The sequence below is a fragment of the Melanostigma gelatinosum genome, assembly GCF_949748355.1.
Source record: "Melanostigma gelatinosum genome assembly, chromosome: 1".
Taxonomy (NCBI): domain Eukaryota; kingdom Metazoa; phylum Chordata; class Actinopteri; order Perciformes; family Zoarcidae; genus Melanostigma; species Melanostigma gelatinosum.
The window spans coordinates 3,617,797-3,641,736 of NC_136634.1; the positions used below are offsets into that span (position 1 = coordinate 3,617,797).

General features: G+C 43.0%; 2 protein-coding genes across 2 annotated transcripts; one reads left to right on the forward strand and one right to left on the reverse strand.

Moving 5' to 3' along the window:
• Window positions 1-6,508: 6,508 nt before the first annotated feature.
• On the reverse strand, window positions 6,509-11,435 carry nts (neurotensin; the record flags this gene model as incomplete). Its single annotated transcript, XM_079279032.1, has 4 exons — window positions 6,509-6,652; window positions 7,803-7,997; window positions 10,332-10,393; window positions 11,375-11,435. The coding sequence occupies 4 exons, from the start codon at window positions 11,433-11,435 to the stop codon at window positions 6,509-6,511; spliced, it is 462 nt and encodes a 153-aa protein (XP_079135158.1).
• Window positions 11,436-13,724: 2,289 nt separating this feature from the next.
• On the forward strand, window positions 13,725-23,182 carry rassf9 (Ras association domain family member 9). Its single transcript, XM_079270170.1, has 2 exons — window positions 13,725-13,856; window positions 20,770-23,182. Exons 1-2 carry the CDS (start codon window positions 13,810-13,812, stop codon window positions 22,034-22,036), a joined length of 1,314 nt encoding a protein of 437 aa, XP_079126296.1. The 5' UTR covers window positions 13,725-13,809; the 3' UTR covers window positions 22,037-23,182.
• The last annotated feature ends 758 nt before the right edge of the window (window positions 23,183-23,940 follow it).

Consider the following 23,940-nt stretch of genomic DNA (forward strand, 5'->3'; position numbering starts at 1 on the left):
TTCACTGCGTTCTCACTGACCGTTTTACGTTGTAAACTGAAACCAAACAAAACCGCAATAAAACTACTTGGTTAGGTTACGTACAGCATCATGGCTTGGCTTGAAAAAAACTGTTTTCTTAGTTATTTAAGTTACGGACGTGAATTAAAATTCAGTTCCATTTCTATACGCCGACGACACACAACTACCTGTCGATAAAGCCTTTCCTCAGACTCTGAGCCTGAAACCTCCACTTCAGCAGCACTTGCATCCACCAAACTTTACAGTTTAATTTCCATTTATATTCCGAAGGTTTTTTTCAGAGGGGTTTGTTCATATTTCATTCCTAGCCTGATTTAGAAAACATTTTATCTGAAAAACGAGGCGAAAATCGATTCTTTTAAGGCTGTTGACAGTATTTTCTGATTTATGGAGTGATAAAAAGAAGAGATATCTCAAATTCCCTCTGCAAAAACATTGGACTCTAAAATGTCATAAAATGAAACAAAAACACATTTCTGTTCTGGGGATTGATTTTATTTAAATGTGTGTGTTTGACCGTGCACAGCATGCATAACTTCCGCCAGTAAAAGTATATACGAGAATAAATGAAAAATAATATATGACAAGGTGTCATGGTGTGAAACTAGAAGAAGAAGAGGAGTCGATGATTTACACAAAGCTTAATGTGTTTCCTCGACCAAGTCTTTTGTCTTCAGACGGCATCATCAGTGTTTCAATATTGACCATTACCAAAGAAACAAAGCAGACATTTTGTTCAATTAACTCAAGACAAATAATCAAGAAGATGTATTGACGACTGTGAATGCCTGACAACGGTAGTGTGTAAGCAGCAGCCTTACACCAAGCTGCCTTTTCACCCTCTCTTGGCATTCGACTTTCTTAGCCTCAACTAACTGGAACACACCAACTGTCCAGGTCAGTGTAGGGGGAGCTAAACCGAGCAAGCATGCAAATCACACAGAACATACCATTAATACAAGATATCTACGTTACTGCTGCATCTCGACCGATGGATGGGCCGATCCACCAATGAGCACAGCAAGTATTATAAAATGTGTTTTACTGCAGAACCACATCTCCCTCCACCTTAGCGGTGTCCAGACCCTCACTGCTAAAATGACAGAACGAGGCAAACCTGTTCACATTCTCCTCCATCGAGCCGCTGAGCCGCTGAGCGCTCCAGGCAACAAACCTGTAAAACAAACAAATGAAACAAGCCTGGGTCATTTATACACCTTCATTCTTAATGTATCAAATGAACTGATTCATAATTACTCAGATACCAAATGAATGTTTTGAAGAACAGGGCGGAGGGAGGAGGGAGAAAGGCAACCTTTTCACAGGGCTTCTGTTGTGCATGGTCCAATATTAAAGTCACAATGAAATGCCTTTTGGATCACATCCCTGGTCGTATTATGCACTTATCTAACAATATATGCAAAAAAAATGACCAAAAGATCAATTTCTTTGTATTTCTATATCAAAATCCAATCACCTTTTCTACAGAATATGACTTGTGCTTATGTAAGCAAACCAATTTAAACCAATAACTTTGTGACATCCATCTATCAATCAATGCGCAGCTGTTACAGGAGGTGTGTGAAGGAGCCACAGGCCTGTAGCTCCGTGTCATGCTACATTATGACAGGGCCCAGTTTTCAGATTTGACTTAAATCCCTCTTGTAACTGTACGCCGCTCAAATATCCGTTTCACGTGGGATGCTCGCAGTAAGGACGCTAAAGACGCTTCACTGGGACTTTAATGTCTGATAACATGACTGCGTAGCAATTTTGGGGCCAAGTGGTGTCACGTTATTTCACTGAAGTTAACCAAATCGTTTTGGAGAATGCAGGAAAGGAAGTCATTTTGAGGAGACGGTGTTAGATTCAGAGGTATCTCAGATTGAAAATCAGTTGTTCAGATGGCAAACACTGGCTCTGACTCATTTTGGAATGAAAGCACTTTGAGTGAACAGTCTTTTTTGTTGTGATTTGTCTCTGCTATCTAAACTCTTCGTAACCAGAGGACCACGATCCACAACTGACTTTGGCAGCCATACCTGTGACAATAAACAGCTCCGACATGGCTTTTTCCCTTCACCGCCATCGCTGAAGGCTTCAGAAATTCTGCCCATATGTGAGGCCTAATTACTTTTTCAGCTGGGGTCTGCCACAAGGTCGCACTTATTATGCCACCGTCCCACCCACGCAATCAGATTTCTCACAAAAGGGAGCGAATCTCATTCCTTCACAAGCCATTATCTTGATCCGACTGACTTTTTTTGCGCAATTTGCAATGCTGTCCAGATGAGAGAATGACTTTCCCTTCGCAGGAGTGAAGACGCTCATCAGTATCCCACCGTAAAGTTCCAAACTGTCAGCCAACATCCACCAACTCCAAATTGGAGTTAAATTGAAGAGGCGTCCGGCTGGAGAAAGGCCAAGACAAGCAGGCCCGAGCATCGCTGCGGCGGCAGATGTCGATGGAGGTTTTTAATGGAGTTGAATTAATTCACGCAGGGTGCAGTTTGTCCTGTGGGTGTGGGAGGCGTGCTAAGCCGGAATGTTTTCAGGGTCACAAGCATCGTTATGCTGATAGACATCTGCTGAGGCGGCATGCAAATTTGCAAAAAACTGACAGATCTGCTGTGATGCGGAGATAATGATGAATTGCATTCCTGCGAGTTGTTTACGTTGTTTATGTTTGGTAGATATTCTGCAAAGGTAAAGTGTTAAAGTGCTCAACAAGTAAATAGCTACGAATACACTCTTCTAGTTCATTTTATATGAATAATTAGTTATTGGAACTCAATGTAGACAGTGTATTTAAATCTTAGACTATTTAACGATGGAGAAAAAGGAAGCCAAACATCCAATCCGTATTTTCTTACATATTATCACTTATAAGGAACTCCATGGCCTATTTCTTGCCTATATATCTCCGAGCCCGGCGGCAACCTCCGGTTCTGAAAAGCGAAGGCAATGCGGTTGTGCCTTAAACTTGCATTCTTTCTAATGGCCAGCAGGGGGTGACTCTCCTGGTCGCAAAAAGAAGTCTGGTTGTATAGAAGTCTATGAGAAAATGACTCTACTTCTCTCTTGATTTATTCCCTCAGTAAACATTGTAAACATGAGTTTATGTCTCAATCTCTAGTTTCAAGTCTTCTTCAATACAGCATGATGTTCATTTAGTACATTGTGGTCCATTTAGAGTCAAACGGACCATAAAGCAGGGGATGCTTTAGGGCGGGGCTACACAGTGATTGACAGGTCAGTACCACCGTGACATCCGTGTTTTTTTCGTCTCACAATTTGAACCCTTTCAGAGTGTATTTCATCAGAAACTCTGTAGATTTGTTTCAGAATTAGAGCAGCTGCTGTCCAATCAGGGTTCAGTATTGTGACAGCTGAAGACTCCAAGTTAATTAATTCATTAACGAACAGACTTCAACTGCATTGACAAGCATAGCTGTAAACAGAACTGTGGTAATTCATGAGCACAAGCTGCCGTGTGGGTCCAGCCTATAGTTTCCAGGTAGAGTTTGTCATTATAACCGTGTTTCTGCCTGCTACAATCACATTTAAGTGTCTGGAGCTCCGTTTCTCAGCTCTAAGCTCTGGGCCCGATCCAAAGCAAAGTTACTGCACCTCTCCTTGACATTGTAACTCATCCGAGATAGCCTGAGGCCTCACACTGTCACTTTTTAGCAGGAAATATGGGTGCAGAATGTGATTGAAATGAAGCAGTTGTAGATAACAATAGGAATCCTGCATCGTCTGTCAGAGTTAAGGTCAGAACATATTCTTGTAATTATACCCAAGTCTGTTGTTGCACTGCACTGCCACCTGCTGGTGCACAGCTCACACGCGTTAAAGAAAAGGAAGCGAAAGGAGAAGTCAGGGTTCTCAGAAAATGTCCCCTTCTCTAATGTTGAACTGTTATTGAAGTCGTATTTCACCACATGGCAGGACAATTGATCGTTTAAACACAAACACACCTTTATGAGCATTCAGGAGACATGCAGGAGCATTCTGGGGCCGTGGGGATCTGGGGTCCCGACTGCGATTCAGTGCTTTTATTGGAGGCGCAGTGTTGGTTTTCATTTGAAGGTGAGAAAAGGCAAAGTCACTCCCTGGACAGAGAGTGAAATTGTGCAATCAGAGTCTGCCAAGTTTCATTGTATTTAGGGGAGAATTTTAGACTTTTGAAGGCTTTTTAAGTTATTTTATTAAATATTACTAAATTCACTGTGGTGCCTCTGGGTAATTAACTGTGAGCTGTGAAGGGGAAATCTTTGAGCAGACAGATCATTGCTGTCGTTGTAATCTTTGTGAATTCGTGTTTTGCTGCATGATCTTATGTGGATGCGTAATGTTCCCAGAACTCATGTAATCAACAGATGAATAGGGTCAAAATGTATTGAACTTTAACGAGATATCACCATGAAACTTCCCAAGTTGATTACTGACATTAAGACAAATATGTTTTTCTAAAGATCATCATATATGTGCTAATTTACATACATTTCAATACTAGCAATCTGAATATTGGCTCAAGAAAGGTTCAAAATTCTATTTTTTTGGATATCTGCTGAAGAAGAAAACGACAGAGAGCATTTGGATGTTTTTTCAGTCTTGTCACAGTGTCATTACCAGATTATTTGTAATGGCATTGGACCGATGAAAACAACAGACTTCTGCTTTACTGCTGTTATTTGAGGAGATTCTGTTCTTTTCAATAAGCCGTTCTTCTGGCTGAAGGGATGCTTGTGTATCTGACATATTCTCGCTGTAAACCAGGCTGACTAGTTGAACAACACTGCCATCCGCTGCCTGTGATGGGCACGTACACTGTTGGTGGTCACTGACATGAAAGGCTGCATCCGCCATTTATTTTACTTGTGGAAAATCTGCCTTTTTCCTGCTACACAGGAACAACTTGACACATGCGAGTTCAACCCGAGCCAACTGAAGCTGTAGCGTTCAGTCACAAGTGTCTGACTATGAGGAACCGTGGCAGTATTTGTTGAGAGGAAATTTAACTCTGTTCGGTGGTTCGATCCCCGGCTCTGCTCGTCCATGTCGATGTGTCCTTGGGCAAGACACTGAACCCCAATTTGCTCCCACAAGCTGTGCCTGTGGTGTGTGAATGATTAGCTCGTCCTGATGGGCAGGTGGCCCCTCCCATCAGTGTATGAATGGGTGAATAATGACATGTAGTGTCAAAGCAATTTGAGTGATAATAAAAGTGATATTTCATCGTGATCAATTCTATAATTGATATAACTCTTAACTGTCAGGGTTAGGAGCCGAGTTTCAAAGGACACCCAAGCGCTTTGATTCAGAAACTGAAGATGAAACTGACATTTATCAAGGCCAAGACTCGCCACAGTCAAAGTCTGTTTTATCTGCTGAAGTCCAAGTGCCTCGTTTGAAAAATGTTCAGCACATCAGATGCTAATAAGAGCACACGCCGATCCAACGCGTACTGTGCTGAAATTAAAAGGTGGCACGTGCTGAATTTCAACATCAGAAATGTTTTTTGCATTAATTTGCATGAACAGATTGAGAGCATCTGTCTGCTCTTCAATAATCTCGTTCATATAGAAAGTCTTTAGCAATCTTTTATGAAAATACAGCATTTATTGGGGACTATTTCCAGCAGCGGATGAATACGCATATGGCGCTCTAGAAATATTCAACCTACTCGCCCGAATAAAATGGTGGCATTGCACGTATCAGCAAACCACAGAGTCTGGACGTTTCTGAACCAATAAGTTTCATATCCGCATATCTGCATATGTGTGTATCAACATTACAGTGTTTTAACCGCTCTGGGCGCTTTTTGCCGCTTTCGGAACTGCATTTTCAACTACGTTTAGGTTGAGGAAACACAACTAGCTGGTTAGGTTTAGTAAAATATGTTTTGGGTTTAAATAAGCACGTGACTTTCAGTTTCACACATTGGTGTCCTGGATGAAAGTTGCATGTTTGACACGTCTATCCGTCCCGAGCCCCTCCCTGCTAAGACTTCCTGGGACTTTGATTGCATGTATTCCTGACAATGCAGTTCCTTTTTAGGAGACCGAGCTAAATGTTTCTCGTAGCAGGTTGGTTTAGGCCAAAGTGGTGAACTGTCATATAAAAGAAAAGACAGTCACATCACACTGGTTTTGTATCATGAATCCTTTAATCGTTTGTCTTGAAACTAAATAGACTCAGAGTGCAGTGAAGAAATAGAGTAAAGAAATATAGTTTCTCAGAAATACACGTTTTGCTTGATGCTCAGGATTTTATTTTCAGGACTTATACTTGACAGGAGCAGAATACAGGCGGGCCTCAATGCTGGACGTACAACCGAAGGGTCTGAGTGGTTCAAAACAACAACGGGAAAAGAAGGAAAAACAAACATTGCGGCTACAAGAAGAGAGAAAAAAGCCCACAATCACATCTTCACAGAGAGTACGTTGTCTGGTCCTCTTAGACGTCACCTCTGGGATGGTTGTCAGTAGATTGTACTCCGTTTCAAGATGTACGGCCTCCGGGACTTGGTGGTGCGCGCCGCTTGCCTCTTCAGGATGTAGGGTGATTTTCGTTTCAGCGGAGTGTCTCTGGTCTCCTCTAAATATTCTTGAGAGTCACGGAGTAGCTGTTTAAGGGGCAGAGAGAGAAAGACGAGGGTGAGTGTCAGGCGAACACATGTTTTGTTGCCGAGTGGCAGCATAATGGGAGGCTACGCCGGCGTAGCTGTGATTAGACGAGGCCTGCTCCTCTGGGCGTCCATGCATGGCAAAGCAGCTGCTAATCTGCAGTCGCCGTGTTAAGATTTGAAAAACAAGGGCGAGAGAGGCTGTTGTGTGAGGAAAATGATGTCGGACAGGGAGGGAGGGTGAGAGAGTGGGAGGGAGGGTGATTGAGTGTTTACTGGGAGTGAGGGTGGATGGGCCTTTGTGTGCATGTGTTTGAGGTGTTTAGAGTGAAGGCCTTTCCTTTACACAGCGGGGGAGAGTTTTTTCTGTATGATTAATTCATGGTCAATACATTTTTTCCGAACTGTTGTTTTTGTTGTGAATACTTTCAGATGACAACAGAATGAAAATATTACGCTGCAAAAAAAAACGACATGAATTGGCATCAACCAATTGGGTGGAAGTGAAAACTCTTTGCACTGCATCTCGTCTGCAGAACTTCCCGACTCCTTCCAACCTTGACAAAAGCAGCGCTCGCTGGATTCCTCTGTTTCTACCTTTCACAATAAAAGGCCTCGATAATTATACACACTGCTACTTCTTTACCAGAGAGAACTCATATTCACTCAGAGCATTGCGCTGAAGGAAACAGCTGACTAGCGGCTAAGAATGCTTAACATTTAAAACTTTACATACGATTAAAGGTTGAAGGAGATAATACACTTTCAAAACAGTTATGAATACCATATGGTGGTTATTGATAGAGCAGCACTTAATTAATTATCAAACCAATCAGATCAAAGATGTGTGTCATCCCCAATATATGACACAAACCTCGGAACTTCAACTTATTGTACTTTATGATATTGAACTGCTAAAATCTGTACTTTTGCTCAAGTAGTAGTATCAAAAATAATGAGGTTGGTCAGAAGACAACTTATTTCCACCGTAGTATTGAAGGTCTTTGTACGGCAGCAGGACAATACGACTTACAAAAAAACACAATCATACACACATCTTCAAAGTAATGGACGAGTACTTCCACCAGTGTGTGTGTGTGTGTGTGTGTGTGTGTGTGTGTGTGTGTGTGTGTGTGTGTGTGTGTCTCACCCTCTCCCCCCGGCTCTGCAGCGCTCGGCAGATGATTTGCAGGTTGAACAGCTCCTCGTGCAGCTGGAGGCTCCCCTCCCTCAGCTCGCCCTCCTCCTCCTCCTCCTCCTCCTGCTGCCGCAGGCTGTTCACCATCCTGCACAGGTTGACCAGCGACACACGCCAGTAGGGGGCACTCTGCTTATTCTGTTTCATCTGCAAAGAAGGAACACGGGAGGAGGTTTCGAATTGAATACAGGAAGTGATTGTTGTTTTTTTCCAAATTCAAATCATGGTAATTAATTCGATCGTCGTTGCTAAACAACCTGATATTACACCATGATGATGTTTTATTATTATTTCAGCATCTATTTGCCTTTTTCTATTCAATATTCAACTCTTTCTGTCATGAATGTGCTATATTGACCATTAGATCCAGGCAAAAATGGGGTGAACACAATAACGACAACACTTATACAATTAAATTGAATCGAATCCAACAGCCCCGCTATGATCTGTTAACATCTTATTGTTGTCGTCATGTTTGGTAACAAATAGATAGAAATGATACGACTGAAGATTTATTTTGTCAGCCTTCCTTAGTGAGCTGCTAAACCACCTCGATGCATTCCATTTGTTCCACTGAAGTGCTGTCGTCTGATTGCTGTTTGGGAGGTTTTTTCCCACACGCAAGCAATTTCCACGGCTGTATTTTTACACTTGAAGCAGTAAACGCTTTGGCAGTTCCCTTTAAGAGGCGCCGAGGACGCATGCGAGGCTCTTACTTCTCGCTGACGATGTCTGCCACATGTTAAGATATATGCGTGTGCTGTTTCTCAAACATTCTCAGGCGCCAGACACCCAGAGTGGTACGCCAGTCACGTCTAACCTCGTCCAGCTGCAGCCTGTTCTGTTGTGATCCAGCTTTAGTGCTTTAAGGCGGTGGAGGCTCCCGGGGCCTCGTATGCGTGTCGAGGGCCAGAGACCCCCTGGGTGTCACTCAGGATGATGGAGAGATTAAAGGCGCGAGGGGAAATTGTTTAGATGGCCACAAGCCCTCTGAGACTTTGCGTTGTTCATGAACATCCCGAGGAACAGAGTCCCCTCTGATGTTGTAAAGACAGGAGCCAAGAGATGAAACGCAGGTGTCTGTGTTTTTTGCCCGGCGGGGGAAGACATGCAATCAACGCTTTAGAGAGACGTTGAATGAACAACGCACCAGGGACGGCACATAAGCTGCCACTGACATTTACAAATCATTCATGCATTTTCACTTCGCTTTGAATGAGCTACATGAGTGGGCTCAGCGGTGGTTTGAAATGAAAGGTCACATGGAGGAAGGTTTCTGGTGGAGCTGATCAGGATCTTCTCCCTTGATGTAATTAATAACTTTGGGATTTGGGATTACAAGCGAATGCAGGGATCTAATATCCTAACAATCCCCAGCAGACCAATTATTATCAACAAATCAGCCTTTTCTCTCAATTGTCACGGCTGGATTTTCTGTCAGTGACATACTTCACTCTTCTGACACTTTAAATGCACCTGAAAAGCTCTATCTACATTCAAATGTTGTGAGTGAGTAGGGAGCACAAGGGCCAATGTCAAAATGGGCCAGACTGATAGATGAGCCCTGGCTGTGGAATAAGAGAGGAAGTCTATCTCCTGCATTGAATCAGATCAAAATGACAGTGGGCATCGATCAATTTAGCTCTCGGCTGAAGAAATGATCACATCGATATCGCGTTATGAGGCCAGATATTGTCTTACATTTTGGGTATCTTAATTTGGCACAGGTGTTCTAGCTGTTCTAGGATTTGCTTTTCGTCATTATATCCACATCCGTGTTTAAATAGTCCTTGAAGGCACCAAGAGTCAACTCTAATATCGTCGCTATATCGAGGTATTTGGTCCAAAATATCGCGCTTATTGATTTTCCCCACACCGCCCAGCCCTAATGTGAAGGCTACAGTTAAGATGGAGAGTGTGCACTCTCCAGCTCCTTGAGCACTCCGTCACCCGGCTGGTTATTATTTCAATCATCGCCCTCTCTCTGAGCAACCTCCAGCAGCAATGAATCACGCGGCTGATTTGTCACCGTCACGTCAGCGTATACGAGCACCGCGGTTGTGTGTCCTTATGGTGGCGGATGCCGTCAGCTCCATCTGAATCTCATTACGCTCTCGCCATCCGTCTCCACTGGTTCCACTCTCTCCATCGACGAGTTCACGCCACCAGATGTGTGTGTTAAACAGCATTAAGTTCCAACTCAACAACTCCCCCCAGCTCATCTGTTCATCTCAAAGGACATGCCCAACAAGTGCAGCAGTTGGAGTGCGTTGATTATATGTCTTTTAATTTCCAATCAAAACAAGGTCGGTCTAAAAGCCAAGTTAGTCCCTGAAGCCTCTTACAGTAAATGATTTATCTCCCATGAGCACAGCCAACAGGTGAGGCTGAAGCACCAAGACCACCTGGGCAGCCTGTGTGTTGGGTCACTAGCTGACCTGGTGGGTTGTAGCTTAGAAAGACAAAGAGGGACCCCTGTACCTGAGAAGTGAAGAGACTGCCGAGTAGCTCCTCTTCCAGCGCTCGCTGATCCTGGTCGACGTCTGTCGGTCACAAAGAGAAACTGTAACATAACCTTCAACCAAATCTAATCAAGAGTGTAATGAAGCCCGTGTGACTGCTGACTCGTGAATGTCGAGGAGACACGGGAGTATAGCGTGCTCGTTATCAATTTGTCGATTATCATTCAGACTGTTTCGTCTTCCTCGTGAGCTGGAGGAGTTTGCAACATTTGCATCTCAAGCACAATGTGAAGACGAACCACATTCTTCTCGTTTGATTGACGCCTGTTGATTTACGGAGCCCCCAGTTTGCGCTGAGTGAAGCCTTAAACCCACATTAATGAAGCTTTGTTCATCCAACATCTGTTATTGACTTTGATGATTCAATTGAAGTGTTTCCATCTTCCAACAGTGATTCTTAATAGCCTGTATTTAATTTAATAAACTATATATATCTTTTTTTTTTCCAACATGAAATACATTTTTTTTAAATGTCATCCAATGAACGGTTTGCTCTGCTGTGGTTCATTTGGAGCTTCTTTTGTGTATAAACGTGGGTTGAAATGGGTTCTAAATGGTTTTATAAAAATTCAGAATCAATAAATCACAACTTGTGAAGAGAATGAGACAAATAAAATAAACATTTCTACTGCAATCAATTTACTAAGGTTTCAAAGTTATTAGCCTCCTGAAGTCATTTTTTTAAATAAATTGTGGGACCAGAAATAAGGAGTAACGACCTTCAGAATGAATCATTGAGCAGCCGGAGTATTTCAGCATTTAATCCAGAAAACCCAAAGTCAGACAGCCCTAATGCTATGAACAAGCTTTCACGTGAAAAGAAATATAAATATTTCCATGATTTAGAGAATGCAGTTTTTCAATACTGCACCTGTTGCACACAGGAAGTTATGCAAGAGGCAAAGACTCGTTTACACTTTGCTTGAGTGTCGTCGTTTTCTCCCCTATTCATGGAAGAAGTCAATGATTCATCATGAAATCATAACAGGATGGGGTGCTCACCTGTACAAAGTCCACCACACGTGAAACAGAGGAGGAGCATGCACGCCAAGTGTGCCTGCATCTTGATGAGAAAACAAACAAGAACTAAACGAAGAAAAAAAAAAGGGATCCCACACTGAAGAATTCACCTGAGGAATCTAGTCCATAAGGTTAAAGGTCAGACACAGATGGCTAAAGAGGCTGGAGAGGGGATGTTGTAGTGATGCTGCTGCTTCCTCTTCTTCTCTTCCAGCTCCCAACAGGCTTCCCTCGCCGTTTTCTGTTTGGTTGTGAAGTGCAGTGGGCTCCATTCCCCCCCAGTTTATAAGAGCCACATGTGATGTCAGAGGATCGGTCCTCTCTCTCCTCATCTCCGCCCCCTTCATCCACCCATCAGTCTCTCCTCTCCTGTGTCATTGTTTCATCAGACGTCACTTTGGCATCACAAGGCGAATGTTGTTGCGTTGGGTTTTATTTTGCGTCAAGCTTTGAGGGATTTGGTTGTTTCAGCTGATGTGTGCACACAGTCTGAGGTTTGTTTTGCTCTCGTCTCCCAGGGACGGGATGCAGGGGCGATGTGGGAGGATGCGCGACAAAGATTCACTCTTTTGTGTCCATTTGGAGAAGCCTGGCTCCACCACATCTTTTTCTATTTTACAAATCATGTGTCATTTCAAAGCAGCAGGGGATTGTCTAGACTTCCAAAGCAAATGAGAGCCAACCTAAGACATATATCAGAGCAATAAGTAGCCAGTTATATATATCTGGAAATATATTGTGATTTGAAAGTTGAATTGTCCATATGAAACCCTCTCAGTAGAAATAATGCACTGCCTATACTTCTTTAACACGTTTTTATGACAATGATCCTTGACAGACGTAATATGTTAGTGGCCCTCTTAAATAAAGTTTCTTTTGAAATACACCTTCATTTGAGAAATCTCACCACAATAATATTTGATCACAGCTTATGATTTTGCTTAGTGGTCATAAAATAGGAGATGTTTTTTTTCTGAGGACTTTAAAATAAAGGACACCTTCCATGTTGTTAACGTCCATGTTGTTAAGAAGTTCAAAGTAAATATTTGAGCTGAAACAGCAGTTCAAAAAATAATAATTTCAAGTGTTTTTTTTATTGTTCCAATTCAACATTGCTAGATATTGAATTTGCATAATTTGATCTGCTCCATGCACCACATGGGAGGATTTCACTCTTAAATATTGCAAATAAAGAAAGAAGAGGAATGTGGGCAGCTCCTGAACAAAAACACAAACGAATAAAAGTAAAACTGCCGTCCATGCAATGCTGGCTTCATCCCTGAATCATCAGTTTACAAATATCGTAATATGTTTAGGAACTTACTACGGAGTCCCACAAGGATCGATTTTAGATCCTCTCCTGTTACAGGATTGGATTTGTTTATATATAAATGTTATAAGAGACTAAGTTCATGCAATGTCTACATACAGTAATATCACATCAGAGACTTCCCCACATGCTACTCTATCTTCTGTCAGGTTCCCGGTGCTTTAGTGTGGACTTCATATGCACACAAAATAAATCACATAAATGTTATACATTAAATACTAGCAGTATACTTTGCCAGGACATAAGTCAGTTCCTCGCTTTACTGTTTATTTATTAAACAACAGTTTTTGGCTGTCACACTGTATTATTAATGTGGTACACTATCACAAAAACAAATCCACTTTGATTTAAAGCCACCAAGTAAGTGTAGGCATGTCAGCACATTCTCTCAAATCAAACGTTTCACACTCATTGGTCCCACAGGGAGTCCTTTAAATGTGGAGAAAATATCCCAGTTGGAGCTGCTTCAAAACATGCGTGTTGTACCAAAGATATTTCGAGCACAGAGAACAGCCAGACTGGAGTAAAAGCAGGCTGCATTCCTCTCATGTCTGAATTTCATCTTTTATCGTTTGAATCCACCAGAGAGAGCCACTTACTCTCAGCCCTCTGCTGTCCTGCAGCTCACTGAGACGCATCATGTTCCACATGACTTGCTTTTGCCTCTTCATTCGACTTTTAGAAAGATATGTAGATCAACCTAACAAACCAAAACAATAAAAGTGCAGAAGTGGGTTCACTGTAATGAATAATATGTAAAATCTGTGTTTTTTATTCGAATATTTGTGCATATGGTCCTTTCAAGAGCATTTTTAGTTGTAAGAGTGTCCAAAATGTGCATCATATTCCGATGGATTTTCTGCACTTTCTGCATAAGGGAAGTGCGCAGACATACGCCAGTGCGTGTCAGCGCAGTGTGGGAAACACCTCCCTCCGCGTCTCGGATGGGGCGGACAGAGTCGCTGCAGTCGGAACACCCTTCAACTTTTCCCCAAACACTCCGCAAAGTGTCTGCCGTCCTGCCATGCTGGGGCTGTAACGCATTTCGGAATTGCTGGTCTTTATTTCCCCCTCGCGCTCCCGACTCATGGCTCCGTTTGGAAAAAACTTCCTGAAAGCTCGACAGAAAAACAGGTAATTTGATGAGGAGAGGGACGTTTCTTGACGGGAAAGCTATTGCGCGCGCGCGCGTGTGTGTGTGTGTGTTTTGTTTTCTCCGAGTTCGATCATTATGAAGGGAGAATTACGCACCGGATATATGGGTGAGCTGCACGAGGGGCAAAGTAGACTCAAGTTTTAGAAAGCAGTTTTCTTTTTACATCCAAGTTATTTGAGCCGGATACCGCTGGCTACAGTCCAAATGCAATCAAGTATTAGAGCAACATGGTGAGACTGTAGGGCATACAATACACCTCAGAGTAAAACCAATGCACCATTAAAACACAACAAACAACCACAGGGACACGATCTAAAGGGATGTTAGGTTATCGGGCTCTTTATTTGTTTTCTAACCAGGGGTGTGAATAGGACCGGTGCAGGCAGGACAGTTGCACTGGGGCCCATGTGGTGGTGGGAGGGGGTGTAGACAGAGCAGGCCCGCCAACAGTGTGTTCATTGAAGAATGACCTCAGTGGGATTGAGCATGATTCAGTTTGTAGGATGCAGAAATACCAATATCAGACCAATACTGACTCCACCAGCTGGATGGAGCACTGGTGACCAATCTATTCAATTCAGTCCAATTCTATGTGTCTTTACTATACACATTAAATACTGGAAATGTAATTCACGTTTAAGTTTTGAACAATTTGTTGCTGTATTTAGAAGGTTTACGCTTGAATTGTAATTAATGTTAATTTTGAAGATTTTTTACCAAGTTTATTTTAAGATAATATTTATATCTATCTGATCGGTACGCTGTATTGGCTGATACCCAAAACCTAGGTATCTGTATCGGGACCGACAAAGTCAAATAGGTGCATCCCCAACAGAACGCCACCACAATAAATAACATTGTTCTCAAAGATTTTTTTTTAAATTTAATACGCGTTTCATCCGGGACACCAGAGTCAAAGAACATCCTAACTTCAGGTCGAGGGAGATCCTGTCATCAGCGCTCGTATCATTTCTTTCAGCAATTGGCCCGAGTGGCTATCGTGGCCTTTTGATGTGCCCCATGGCTGCAGCTGAGCTCCAGCCTCAGCTTTTCAAGAAGGTGGGAAAATGAGATTTTCTGAGCCACAAGCTGCCCGCCGTTATTGGTGCACAAATTCTATTTGGACTCTTGACTGCAGACGTTTTATGGTGCAGAGTTGGTGAACAAGAGTTTCTCTTTTTGAGGTATAGGTCACGAGCCAATCAGACGGGATTCATGTTGCCAAGACCAGGATCAGGAAGGCTTTTAACTGTGTGTAAAGAACTGCTTTCATTAGCTTTACTTAATAAGACTCATTACCACCGAACTCAGCAGGAAAAGGCTTTGGATTGAGTTCAGAAATAAAAACAGGCTTTTATGCTAAATTACTGGGAAATAAATCTTGTGGCAGCCGCAGCAGAGTGGATGCATTTTCACATCACAGAGCTTTGATAACTTCACAACAGTCTGACTGAGGCCGTCTCCTGTGGATACAGTGGTCGTCTTATGTTCTTCATGTTGTGTAGTAATTACCACCACAGCACCTATAATTACCTCAAGTGTTCAGATCTATAGATATGTCAAACGCTTGAATTCAGAGACTCGCTTTTACTCGCTCTGGGCTGGATGTTTGCAGAAGAATTGCACGTGGAGTCGCAGTCGGTTCTATCTTCAGAATAAATGTGGTGCTTAGAGAGGGTGGGTGGTGTCACAGAGGAAGGGAAGCGAAGGGTGTGTTGTGTCTCTGCGCACAGATGCCTATCAGAGTGGGAGTCATCCCAGAGATCAACATATGCAGATAGAAAAATGATGTTATTTCCTCGCCGATCCCTCATCCTCTTTCAGATAAGAGAGAGCGGAAGCGTCTCTCGTCCGTTATCTGACTGTGTTTCGTGTTCTCCGTTATAATAAACAGACACAGAAAACACCTTCGCTATCCGAGATATCAAAGTTTTATCACTATGGCAATATGACAATTTTCAACTGGCAGGAGGTGCAACATTTGTTTAAGGCGACGTGTGTTACAAAATACAAAAAGATACGTTCCGACCTGTACATCATATTCTACAGACTGAAGGAAATGTCTTTGTTTGACACGGATTCCTGCACAAAAATGATCAAACATTTGAACATGTTTTTCATTGAAAAGAGAATAATGATGTAAAAAACAGGAGCAGTGTTGTTCCTTAATTGCATCTCTTCTGTCTCGGTCTCCAGGTGGTTCACTCTTACACTCGTCTTTGAGCTTCTGTCTTAATCTTTTTAACCTGTTTTCACTGCTGAATCAATTTGAGCTCCTTTATCCTTCGAACACATATTGTAGAGCTTCCCTCTAAAATCGCTTTTTTCTTTATCCCAAGTGCAGGAAGTGCAGTTAGTGACAGTGGGCTCCATGGTGAGCTCTCGTAATAGAGTTTCCAGAATAATTATTTAAGATTAACAGGTTTTACTTCACTTATAATTTACTATTTCAGTCGGAGCAAACCTATAAATTCACCAACACCAGACTAATTGAAATGTTTATTCCATTGCAAGAAAGTCAGAACCTGTTGACAGCAATGGCTACAGGGTAAATATGCTACAACAGCTTAGCTCTACTGGAAATAAATGCCTCACCGTATCACATTACCATTGATCTGAGAAGACACTGGAAAGCTATAATTCTGTCATTTGTTGTGACTTGTTCGAGCAGCATGCAGTCCTCTGTGGTAACTTGTAGCTTGCTAATTTATTACACAGAGAGAATTGTTCATCTCTACAACGTTGTCATTATGAGCATGACAATGGAAGAGAGAGAGCCCTGCCACCATGACGGAGCGCTAAAACAAATTCATAGAATTGAAATGTGGTTTTCTCCCGCACCTCTGATGTCTCACTCAGTCTCTCAGCTTGTAAGTTCAAACTGAGGTTAAGCAGGTCTGCTCAGGTTTCTTGGGTTCACTCGAGTGTGAAATGTTGAGGTTTAACCCGTCGTGTTATTCACTTCACAGCATCCATCCGCATGACAGTATTTTACAATGAAATATTTATATTAATCATCATGAGTCCAACATCTATTGACGTATTTCCAATCACAAGTTCGTCACAACATCCGTGTTAGCTTTGTGAGTTATCCCCCCAAAGCTGTGACCTGTGATGGCCACCCTCCTGTGTGGCATCTGGAACCACATTCTAATCCCAAACTATGAATATCAAAGTGACAGCCCTGATGAACGTATTAGCTGCGATGCGATCAGCCCAATGGTGCGTGTGGTATTGGTGTTTGTCCTGGCAGGGAGTTGACCAGGGCGGGTTAGGGAGCTCCCTAATGTTGATTAGGGAGAGCAGACGCTAATGCTGGTTAGGGCAAGCTCAGAGACTTATTACGCCAATCTCATCAAAAGGTTTGACAATGATTTGATTCTTGACTGATAAAGTTTTGTAGTCTGACTTTCAACCTACAAACAGCTCAAAAGGGACAAAATATTCCGGTGACTCTTTAGAAACTCCTGTCTTGGTGCCAGTTCTGTGAATCATTGCTCCGTTAAGGAGGTGTCGAGGTTCTTAACAGACAAATGAGCAACAGGTTGGGTATTCTTGACCGGAGTGTGTCTCAGTCTATCACAGGCAGCTGTTGTCGCTTGCCCCATCCTTCAGTTACTACTGAAAATTACATTTTCCAGAAAAAGCTGCAAAACGTCAATGATCAGAAATCTGTTGGTGAAAATGTACGTCCGTTTGTTCCATTGAAGTTTATTCGTGCCACTTAGCAGTTAGCCACTTAGCTTACTTGTTCTTACCATTGAAGATTATTCCAATCTTTGACATTATAGCTCCAAAGCAGCTCAGCCTCTCAGAAATGTTTAAATATTTCTACTTGGACATGAAGTTGATTTTTTTAACACTGCTATCCATGAAAAGTATTATTCCAGGACTGGATTTGCAGATATGTCAACACTTTCGTCCCATTAGCGTGGAGTTGAGTCCATTTCTCCCTCTGTCCATTGAACTGTGGTGGCAGGATGTTGTGTGAGCGTTGGTGATTGTGGCCCAGGACAAATACAGGTGTTTCCCCGCCTTGCTGTACCCTCTTCCTGCACAGCTGAGGGCTTGGGTCACCCTCTCTGAAATATCCTAATTGTCCGTGGAGCGCGTTTATTCAGCTGTATGTTCAGATATGACTATACAGACACATGTGTGGGACAGTGTTGGTGTTTGTACTTCTCCGGGGATGTAAAGATGTTTGTACGTTTCACTGGTTTTCCTTCTCTCTCCCGTCTTCCCTCCCTTTTGTCTCTTTCATTCTTTGATCCATCCTCCCATCCATGTATTGCAGTGCAGCACAGTCGCAAAAACTTTTTGACACCTTAAGACAAATCTTTCTACATCCGACCCCCCATCACAGCTTCTGTGTGGGATGTTGCGTATCGGTAAAGGTGGTACTAAGTCTAAATACTTCAGACTGTACATCACTGTGCAGTTTAATCTATTATTCACCATGATTTATAAAGAATTCTTTTTACTTTATTATACCTAAACTAGCATTTTGCTTTTCCTCTTTTCTTACCCTGTTCATCATCATTCGACCCCTCAGTTTTATCTTGTGACTTTTTCAGGAGGTTTTGCAGTAAAACATCAAAACACGTTGTACATGAGCTCAGATATGACCATAGTTTCAATATGTTTTGAATTTCTGAGACTGCTCAGCTTATAATATTCCATATTTGTGCAGTCAAACATTATGTGTTGCATTATATTGTACAGGTGTGGCCTTCAGTGATCTGCAGTAGCGTTTGCCGGGTTTCTTGGTGGTGGTTTGAAGCTCTGAGGTCAAAGTCGCCGTGGTGGTTGTCTTTGATTGCTTGAGGCATGTTGAATTTGTTTGGCTTGCGCACAGCTCAGGTATTTGCTTTGCCTCGTTTTTCTCCAAGGGTCTCCGTAACCATTAACCAGCCTGTTGCATTGTCGCGTACGCATCGCATTCCTGAGACCTTATTCACCGCCGGTTTACACAATGCCCCAGTTGTGTGTTTTCGTGCCGTGTGGGAACCAAAACACAGTGGTATCAGACAGTGAAATCAGCAAACTGTGAGATAATGCAGCATTCAACTTCTCCCGCTTGAGTATTTCTTAATACATCTCACTTGCTTGTGTTGGCGTGCAGGCGGGTTGTATCTGTAGCATCTTCAGAGGATGTGTATTTTTGGCCACCCTCCCTCGTGACGATCAGTGGTTAATGGAGGCTGCAGTGAGCCACGGTTCTCTCTTCAGATAAACACACAGCCGTTACATGATGCAAGGGTCAGATGTGAAATCACGTCTACATACCGAGGTGAAGAATAACACCAAACATTTGATAGCCAGGCGGAACACCTCCTATAGTGTTCATGTTTTGTAAATGTTCCACAGATAAGGCTATTGTGTGCACGAATCCTTGAATGCAAGCTTAAATAAAAAACAGCTTGAAGAGGTTAAAGCTGCCACGAGGAACTTTAGTTTTGTGTTGCGGCCCTTGTGGACAAAAGCGATGGCGTCTGTGGCGGACTGATGGCTGCTGGACGCCCCGTGGAGGTCATTTCACTGGAGCGCAAACAATTAGCTGATTGACAGAAAACTATCAGCAATTATTGTGAGAATGAATAACTTCAGTTCATTTCAGTTTTGCAAGAGCCAATTCTCTCGCTTGTGTAGTTCATGCACAGGCATCAGTCTTAGATCGTGTTAGAGTGTTTCATAACCAGTTAAAATTCCTCACATTGACTTTTGAAAAAACTGTTACTGAAACAAAATTCTGGCTTCTGTCAGATAACATAAACAGCGTCTTGATGCGCTGCAGCTCAACTCCCTCACTGATGTCAGTTTGCTGTCTGAAATCCCTTTTGTGGACTGCAGATGAAACGTGACATTAACCAGAATTACAAGCACGTGATTCAGATTTATTGCTGTTAGGGTTAGAAGGTTTAAAGTGTTGCACGTTTGATTTTGGGAGGTGGAGGAATGTTGGCCTGCGGTTTTGCAACCAGTTTAAAGTTCCCTGTCAGAGGAGGAGCTCCAGTTTTTGTCTCCTCGTGATATTATATAGATCATCCTTCTCCGGTTTCTTTGAGATTGAACGGTACGCAATTACAGGAGTATTACGGTATATGTCGCTTCTTTTCTTGCCTTCAGAGTAGGCTTTGACAGAGTCAGCTACAGTACGTCTAATACATCAAATGAATTGCAGAATATAGCAAACGTTTCTTTCATATTAACAATAACATGATGCATCGTTCTTTATCTTGAAATCAAATTGAAATGTCTGGCAAAGTTATCTACGTACTTCTTATTTGATTACATGTTCGCGTTGTGGATGTCTGCATTGCCGGTGCTTATCACTTATCGACTGGATATTAGGTCCTGGATATTACCGGTGGGCCATTAAGCATGTAAAAAATTGATATCATCGGCCCGTCAGAGGTCCATTTTTGAGCAAGCTTTACGGTCCAGACAAAAAGGTAATGAGGGCCTTGGGGTTAAATAGCTCCTGAACCATTAAGTGATCATCAGTGATGAGAAAGACAATGACTAACAGTCTAATAGAATCAAGCCAGGGAGCACCAAATGAGCAAATGTAGTTTTCTTCATGGACCTAATGGAAAACCACCAACATAGGGTCTATTTAAGAACAGAAAGAAAAGTGAAAGGACTTTTAAAGCATGAGTGGCAGAGTCCATCTTCCACATAAACCAGCACCACCACTCGGGGACCCACGTCGCCAACGTGATTTTAAAAAACCAACGAAATATATTTTTTAAAAGTACTTTAAAACATTTTCATTGTTTAAGTTGATGACTTCTGTGTGTTGTGACTATCTGTTGAGGTGTTAGGACTTCCAATGTTTCATCCCCAAGCCACAATTGCTGTATGAGCTTTGTGTTTCTCTCCCTTTCCTAGGACAAAAGATGCCGAGCCTGTGGAAGGAAAGGAGATTCAGGTTGCGGTCTGCAACGAGGACAAGGTTGTCTGTGGAGTAACGAAGCACACAACATGTGCAGATATGATTCAGGCGTTACTGGATGACCACAAGTCAATCCCAGAGAGCAAGCGCCTCTTGCACGGGAAGGCCAAAGACTTCTGTCTCGTTGAGCGGTGGAAGGGTTTTGAGAGAGCCTTGCCTCCTCTCACCAGAATCCTGAGACTCTGGCATGCCTGGGGTGACCAGAGGCCCTCTATCCAGTTTACTCTGGTCAAAACCTGCGATTTTGTGCCTCAGTCCGCCAAGAAGGGTGGAAAGTCCATGGGGGTCAAGCCAAAGCGATGGGAGCACGGTCGTGCTCAGTACTCCCAGCCTCTGCCGGTGGAGAGGCAAAAGCGCATGGTAAAGAAAGCTTTCCGGAAGCTTGAAAAGCTCCACAAGGAGAGCAAGAGCTCCCTCAGTGCCGACGAGATCGACCGGATGGTGCAACTTATCCTCAACCAGGACCACACCATCCGGGAGCAGATCCAACGCACGAGGGAGCTGGATTTGGACATCGAGCAGTTTGAGCTGCAAGTGCAGAGAGAAGCGGAGCGTGAGAGTTCACTGGCTCAGGCTTGTGGTCAGAGTTTGGGGGCGCACAGCGACGAGCAGCTGCAGGAGTACCTCTACACCAGCGACGGAGTCGAACAGCTCGAGCTGCAGGTTCAGAGGCACCAGGAGCTCATCCTCAAGCTGTCCCGGGACATTGACGCTGAGCTGAGGAGGGACAACTTCCCTCAGAGCCAATATAAGGATGGCGAACAGGAAGTAGCCGCGGCTGCTTCCTGGATCCCATCGGAGACGGACAAATCGCTCTGCGCCGCTGAACTGGAGAGGCTGCAGGATGAGGTGAAACACAGCCTCTTCACTGGCGTGTCCCTTCACAACCAAGCCGCAGAAATAGACAAGCAGCTGAAGCACTACGAAGCTACGCTGGTCTCCAAGGATCAGGAGTGCTGGCAGCTGGCTGCCCAGCTGAGCTCACTGCAAATCGGGGACGGAGGACAAGAAGAGGAGTCCAGTACTGTCCATCCGCAGAGCGACACTCAGTGCAGCGTCTCACAGACAGTGAAACTCAAACACAGCCTGTCGCCTCTAGACGTGACAGACACAGACTCAGACACCGGCATTAGCTCCACACACAGTCAGGACTCGCTGTCACCGTGTCTCGACTTCCCTCCCCCGCTGGACACAGACGTTTGAACAACCCGGATGACCCTGCAATTTATTGTTCTGGGTGCACGAGACCCAGTTTGTGCCCGTGAAGTGCCGTCATTACAGCCGAGTCACAGACCTGAATCCTGGCAATATTCTACCACAGACGAAGGTCATTTATTAGAACTGAAACGATACGTTTATTGACAGCAATGAATGTGATAATGCAAAACTTATTTCAGGATTTTTTTAAAGCACAAAAAAAAAATTCTGTGGTTTCAGCTTCTTTATCCAAATATGATATAGAATATGTTAGTGAATATCTTAAGATGTTATACTGGTAGAAAACAATAAAAGGATGTCACCAAAGACTCTGAAATATAAATAATCAGCACACCAATAACAGAAATGATTGGTTTTGTAATATGAATAATGAGTTGGTCTGTGAACAAGTACATTTTTTTTATCCAGATGGACCAAAAAATATTTGAGGAATATTTTGAATACCTTCAAAAAAAGCTGCAAATGTTCTGAAAATGTAAACAGACGCTGAGGTCTGTGACTCAGCTGTAATGCGAATACATACAAGGCGCAGAGCTGGAGCTATGTGTACATCAACTCGGCCATCACTGTGTACGGACACTTTTAAGTGCACATTTTTTCCTAAAGACTATTTCCTCAGCACAACCATGTCTAAGGTGTACCAGGCTTAGTTACTTCAAAGTGTTTTTGTTTGTTTGATTTATTAATCATGGTGAATGTATGCTTCTCTTCCCTTCTAAGTTCTCAAGCTATTTATGAAGCTGCACTTAAATCTATTAACAAAGTTGTTTTATATTAAAACAGATAGTTAACTGTTTTGGATGTAAAGTTTAAGATTTGTTCAAAATGTAACATTCCTCTACACTGTAAATATGCTGCTGCACTCCTCTGTAAGTGATTGTTCTTATGACACAGGCACAATTTGTAAAAACAATTTGATAAAATAACTTTAAAAAAAACATTTATTTATCATGTAATCGTATTTTACGGATGAGATTTTATCATGACTGTTTTCTCTCTGATGCAATAATCTCCATCCAACACATCATGTTCGGGGCCAAAACAACACAAAACAATCTGAGCTCCATATGTGTGAATCATGCTTCAAAACAAAAACTGTGATCAAATAAAATGTACATTTGAACTTTCATAATAAACACTAACACTGTAAATGCCACTGAGAGCAATCAGTCAGTTTGTGCAAAGCAGTGATGATTTAACGGCGAACACATCGTAGCAAATAGTGCTGCGACATCAGAAGGTGTTAATGGTAAAACCACAAGGAGAAAGTGGCTGAATCTGATAGATTCCTCAAAGCACAGAGTCACCAGAGAGCAATGACACAGCTAGCGCAGAGCGCCCTCCCCGTCACTGCAGCATATAATCAGTCAGAGATGGTCGCCATGCAGGCAAGCACAGACAACAGCGAGCACTCTCCTCTCGTCCAGGCCCTGCTGACAGACCAACACTTTGTACTCGGGGCAGAGCGGGGCTGGCTGCTGGAGAAGCAGAGGATATCTATTTCACACAACCCCCCCCCATCACCCTTCACCGCTTCAAGCCACTAAGTGACTCCACCAAGCATGAAAGGCCGGAGATCTTACAATGTGAACACTCTTGCACCGGTGCCTCACTTGTTGATGGAACAGGGTTTTTTAAATGGTACTTCTAGCATGTTTCGCCAACAGGTACGCACCAAGCTGGAATAAAAAAGGCATTATGTTGGATGTTATTCTCATGCAAATCCAACCCGTCTTGAGTTGGTGGAAATGTTAAAGGAAAGGAATGTTGAATAACTTGAGTCTGTTGTTCAAGGGAGGCCTTCAAACCCAGTAACACACTCGGCTCACCTCATTATTTTATTGACAGACATGTTGAGGCACCTGCCGTTCTCAAACAGCATACATACA